The following is a 5,000-nucleotide window of genomic DNA, read 5'->3' on the forward strand; positions in this document are numbered from 1 at the left end:
ACAATGATCATGATTACTTATAATGAGCTTGGCTCTTCCTTGCAGTGTTTGAAAGGAGTTTTCTCTGTGATCTCCATTAGCATTTCCCTGCTGACCTGTGTGTTGTTTTTAGAGATGCACCGGATCCTGATTTTTAGGATCCTGCCGGATACCGGATCCACTGCTTAAGATCCTGCCGGATCCGGAACCGGATACCGGATCCTATGAAAGAGTTGAAACACATAGCCTACTCACACACGTGGGCCCTTTTTCTCACGTTGGCTCAAACTATTTTGACTGAAAAGCGTCGGCTACCGGATTCTGGATCCTGGAACCGGATCCAGATCCTGTGAAAAACCCTATTATCCTGCCGGATCCGGAACCGGATCTTGGATCCGGTGCATCTCTAGTTGTTTTCACTCTCATGTGTGTGTGAGTGTGTATGTGTGTGTGTGGGCGTTTGTGTGGGGTGGAGGGGGTTGGGGGGCTGGACTTACGTGTACCCATGTACTTTACTTTCAATCTTTTCTACACCTTTTTTACTGAACTTTTTGTCTATACCCTGCAATGCACCTTGACCAATCGAACTTCCCTTTTGGGACAATGAAGTTGACTTAGACTTAATCTATTCCAGGTCCAGACCAACACGTGCACAGCAATGTTTAACGACTTCTTCCTCTATTCTCCTCTATTCCAGGTCCACACCCGTGCTATACACGGTGATGTAGAAAAGTAGATGGGTGGTTGACATGACGCCCTGTTTTTACGTAACATTACTGTAGTTAAAAACCTACAAAATTGATATTTTTCCTCTTGAAAACAAATGTAAATGAAAGAAGATGTGGTACATCATGTTTCATATTAGTCTTAGATGAGAAGAACATTTTTTGTTCAGATTCATGGAAAGGTTTATATGTCAAATGTCCTGTGGTGTGACTGTAACATTAATTCACAATCTGATGTGCCACGTGAAAGGACTAGTAATTGCAGACAAAGAAGAGAGTCACTGGAGCATCTTCAGATGTGGAAATTTGACTTCATTATTAGGCAAGTGGCAATATACTATACTATATTGACCCTGAAGAAGATATGACAACTTCGAAAAGTTAGTCTTGCCTCTTGCTCAATAAAACAGTAAAATCTCCACATCTGAAGATGCTCCAGAGACTCTCTAATTTGCGTACACTGTGATGTTTGACGACTTCTCTGTATTTCACGTCCAGACCAATGCATACGCTGTGATGTTTGACTTGCTGTATTCCAGGTCCAGACCAGTGCGCACATGTTGATGTTTAGCGACTTCTTCTTGGTATTCCAGGTCCAGACCAATGTGTACACGGTAATACAATGCCTACGCTTGCTCTATATAATGTTTGACGACTTCTCTGTATTCTAGGTCCAGACCAATGCCTACACGGTGATGTTTGACGACTTCTTCTCGGTGCCACTGGAGGTGGCGGCGCTGGACGAGTGCAGTCTGCGCTTCTCTGCGTTCGGCATCGACGCAGACGAGAGGAACATCGCGGCCGGGGTGGCGGAGCTGAAGCTGTCTGATCTGGACCTCTCCATACGGCCCTTCAACGCCTGGCTATACCTGCAGGACATGAACAAGGTGAACACGCCAAGGGGGCACTGTCCCACACCTTGACAGACAGCTGGCTTCAACGCTAAGGGGGCACTGTCCCACACCTAGACACACAGCTGGCTTCAACGCCAGGGGGGCATTGTCCCACACCTAGACACACAGCTGGCTTCAACGCTAAGGGGGCACTGTCCCACACCTAGACACACAGCTGGCTTCAACGCCAGGGGGGCACTGTCCCACACCTAGACACACAGCTGGCTTCAACACCAAGGGGGCACTGTCCCACACCTAGACACACAGCTGGCTTCAACGCTAAGGGGGCACTGTCCCACACCTAGACACACAGCTGGCTTCAACGCTAAGGGGGCACTGTCCCACACCTAGACACACAGCTGGCTTCAACCTTAAATTGGCACTGACCCAAACCTAGACACACAACTGGGGTACTCAGGAGACACTTGCTGCCACTTGCTGCCATTCCTGTCTGCATGCACAGCCAGGGGTCCCTCGTCAACCTCTGATTGTTGGAAACTGCTGTCATTCAAAAAATGTGCTCACGTGGTTGGCTCCTTAACATCTTGCCCCTCCTCACAGCGCGAAAGTTTGTGAACGGGAAACCTATCTATAGCAGTGGCGGCTGGTAGTCTGTCAAACAGGGGAGGCTGTTCAATTACAATATGTCCAGAACGCAAAAAAAAAAAAGGGGGGGGGGGGGGGGGGGGGGCTAGGGGGGGTGTCAATTTTGACACACATCTTACATTGGTCCTGAGCCACATATGGCCTCACACACTAAAGGACTCTTGTTGAAACAAATTTGTTAATCATTAATCATTATCCCCCTTGTAGCCTATTCATAGGGACATTTTTTTTTAAATTATTATTATTATTATTATCGTTAGGCCTACCTCCGCCACATAATGATGTGATTGAGTTTGCCTTCGTTGTCTTCGTTGACTGGGTGCACGGCTTAACTTACCACTAGTGGTCGCAAAATCTTTAATTAGCCTATTTACCAGACATTGCCAACACAGTAGGAAACAAGGACTCGCCACTCACGGGACTTGGCAGTTAACCAGTTGGTCAGACACCACACCACGAAAGCTCAAAAGAAACGGTTGTTCTTCCCTACCTTTTTTCACCAAGTCAATATTAGGCAGTGCTCTGCTCTGCTCCTTGATATTCATTTTCTCCTCATAAGGACGACTGGAATTCGCCAGAATTTAATCCACAATGCTTGGCATTTTGCAAGCTAGCCCTAACGAAAAGTAGGCAACTTCAACTTTTGAATTGGGAGATTAAAAAGGATAAGGACGTACCACTATTAAGACTTTATTCGCAACACTAGGTTTACAAGAATATGTACACAAAACTGGAGTACACCGCAATGAATAGCTTCCCCACTGGTTACCACGACGAAACTTCTCAGTCAAATTAATAACATATCCGCATTTCGAAATGAAATCAACTACTGTAGCCTACTGACACGGGGTTCACCCAATCACAAGTCGGAGCTCCAGTCTCCGGTCCCTCCCCCCTCCTCTCTCTTCTCCATTCACTCCCAGTGAGGCTCAGTCTCAAAATCAAAAAAATTTCACGGCAATAGCCAATGACCGTTTAGCATTTTTCCATTGAAAAAGCATACAATCCCACATGCCATTGAAGTCCATTGAGACTCGACTCGCTTGCGTTGTCTTGAGCGGAAAAAAACTCGTGCGAGCCTCGGGATCGTATTAAAGATTGGTTTCATCTCTAAGTTGAGCACATGCATTTTCTATGGAGCTGGGTCTGAAATAGCAATGTTATTAAGTCGTGTAAAGCATTAGTTTACATACTATTCTCCGTGATTTTGGACAGGAGGCTGCGCCTCCCTTGTACTCAAAGAGGAATCGCCTCTGATCTATAGGTAATATAATCCATTATGCCTTTTCATATTACTGTCATATTTACTGCCACATGAAATATTTAGTGCCACACAGGAAAAGGTGAATCATCTCCATGTCTGACATTTTGAATATCGAGAAATAGACATATTTAGCTGCAAAACATACTGTACATTGGTCATGCTTGTAAATATTAGTTTATTACGTGGTAAATACAGTATTCATGAAAATATCAAATTTGGCAATAGGTATCACACTTTCAATGAGTTGCATAGTTGTAATTGGGAGGGAAAGTGGAAAACAGCGATCCTAGCGGTTACGTTCCAAACACCAGGGCGATCCTATTGAAACTCCCATAGACAAGTTTTTTTTTAAATCCCACAAAGATATGATTAGGAACTTGCATATTATATGATTGCCACTACTCCTACTTCGTCGTCAGGGCCGAGATGTAATTTTTCAAAGAAAAAAAACATTAATTTGATGCAGGGGCTTGGAACGTTGCCAGCAGGGGGCGATGGGATTACTTTCCCTCCCAATACCTAGCCACAATCCTATACAGTGCACCTATAAGTTGCACTTTCAAACTGACTGAATTGTTTTGTTTGTTTGCGATATAACTTGCAAGTATGATTTGTAATTAATCTCAGGTTTAGGGAGGAACAAAATAGCACAGTTGTATGAAACTATTGCAGACGGATGGCATCAGAATGCAGGCTTTGATGTTGAATTCTACCCATTTTTTTATTTTCGGTAATGCATGCCTTTCTGATGCACTCCCACTCCCAGTTGTTTACCATACTAATTGGGTTTTCCCTGAAAGTCTTCAATGAATTGTGCTAACTAAATTAGTAAGCAAAACTTTCATTGCCCACGGCAATTCATTACTTTGAGATGCTTAATCCAAACTTTAGGAATTTCGAAACTGACTAAAATTAACATGACTGACACTAAAAAAAATGTTAATGACCTGTTTGCATCAATGAGTTGATGATATAGAGACAACATTGTTAGTCACATGCATGAATGATAATGTTTACAGCCTCATTAATGATGTAATCAGTCTATATTCATTTTTCATTCCGTGTCCATTATCAAAATAAAATTAGCTTTGCAAAAGATTTGCTGCTACCAAAAAGAGCTGACCCAATGCGATATTTTATGCATGACACAACACAATGACTCAAACAGACAGACGGGCCTGACAAGAGGCAAAAACAAGTCTCGGATATCATCTCTGGCCAAAAACTTAAGACAGGCACTCAAAATAAAATATTACGCACCGCCTGTGGGACAATTTCTATGTCAAGATGTCTCCTGCTCACATCTCAAGCCGTGTGACAGAGATAAGACTATATTATTGCTGCAGTAAAGTGGTTTCTACTCCTCACAGTTTTCCACCCTGAACAACTCTCTCTCTCTCTCTCTCTCTCTCTCTCTCTCTCTCTCTCTCTCTCTCTCTCTCTCTCTCTCTCTCTGCAGGCAGTTGATGCGGTGGGGGAAATACTGCTGTCTCTCAGCTACCTGCCCACAGCCGAGCGGTTAACAGTCGTCGT

General features: G+C 44.0%; 1 protein-coding gene across 2 annotated transcripts in view; it reads left to right on the forward strand.

Annotated features, from left to right (window-relative positions):
• syt12 (synaptotagmin XII) overlaps window positions 1-5,000 on the forward strand; it is a 30,786-nt gene that overhangs the window by 21,909 nt on the left and 3,877 nt on the right. For both annotated transcript variants that reach the window (XM_063196770.1, XM_063196771.1), the window contains exons 6-7: window positions 1,376-1,591; window positions 4,927-5,000. The exon at window positions 4,927-5,000 is cut by the window's right edge and continues 47 nt beyond it. In XM_063196770.1, the coding sequence (XP_063052840.1) occupies window positions 1,376-1,591; window positions 4,927-5,000 (290 nt within the window). The remainder of the gene's footprint in view (window positions 1-1,375; window positions 1,592-4,926) is intronic.

This window comes from Engraulis encrasicolus, chromosome 4 (assembly GCF_034702125.1).
Source record: "Engraulis encrasicolus isolate BLACKSEA-1 chromosome 4, IST_EnEncr_1.0, whole genome shotgun sequence".
NCBI classification, from domain to species: Eukaryota; Metazoa; Chordata; class Actinopteri; order Clupeiformes; family Engraulidae; genus Engraulis; species Engraulis encrasicolus.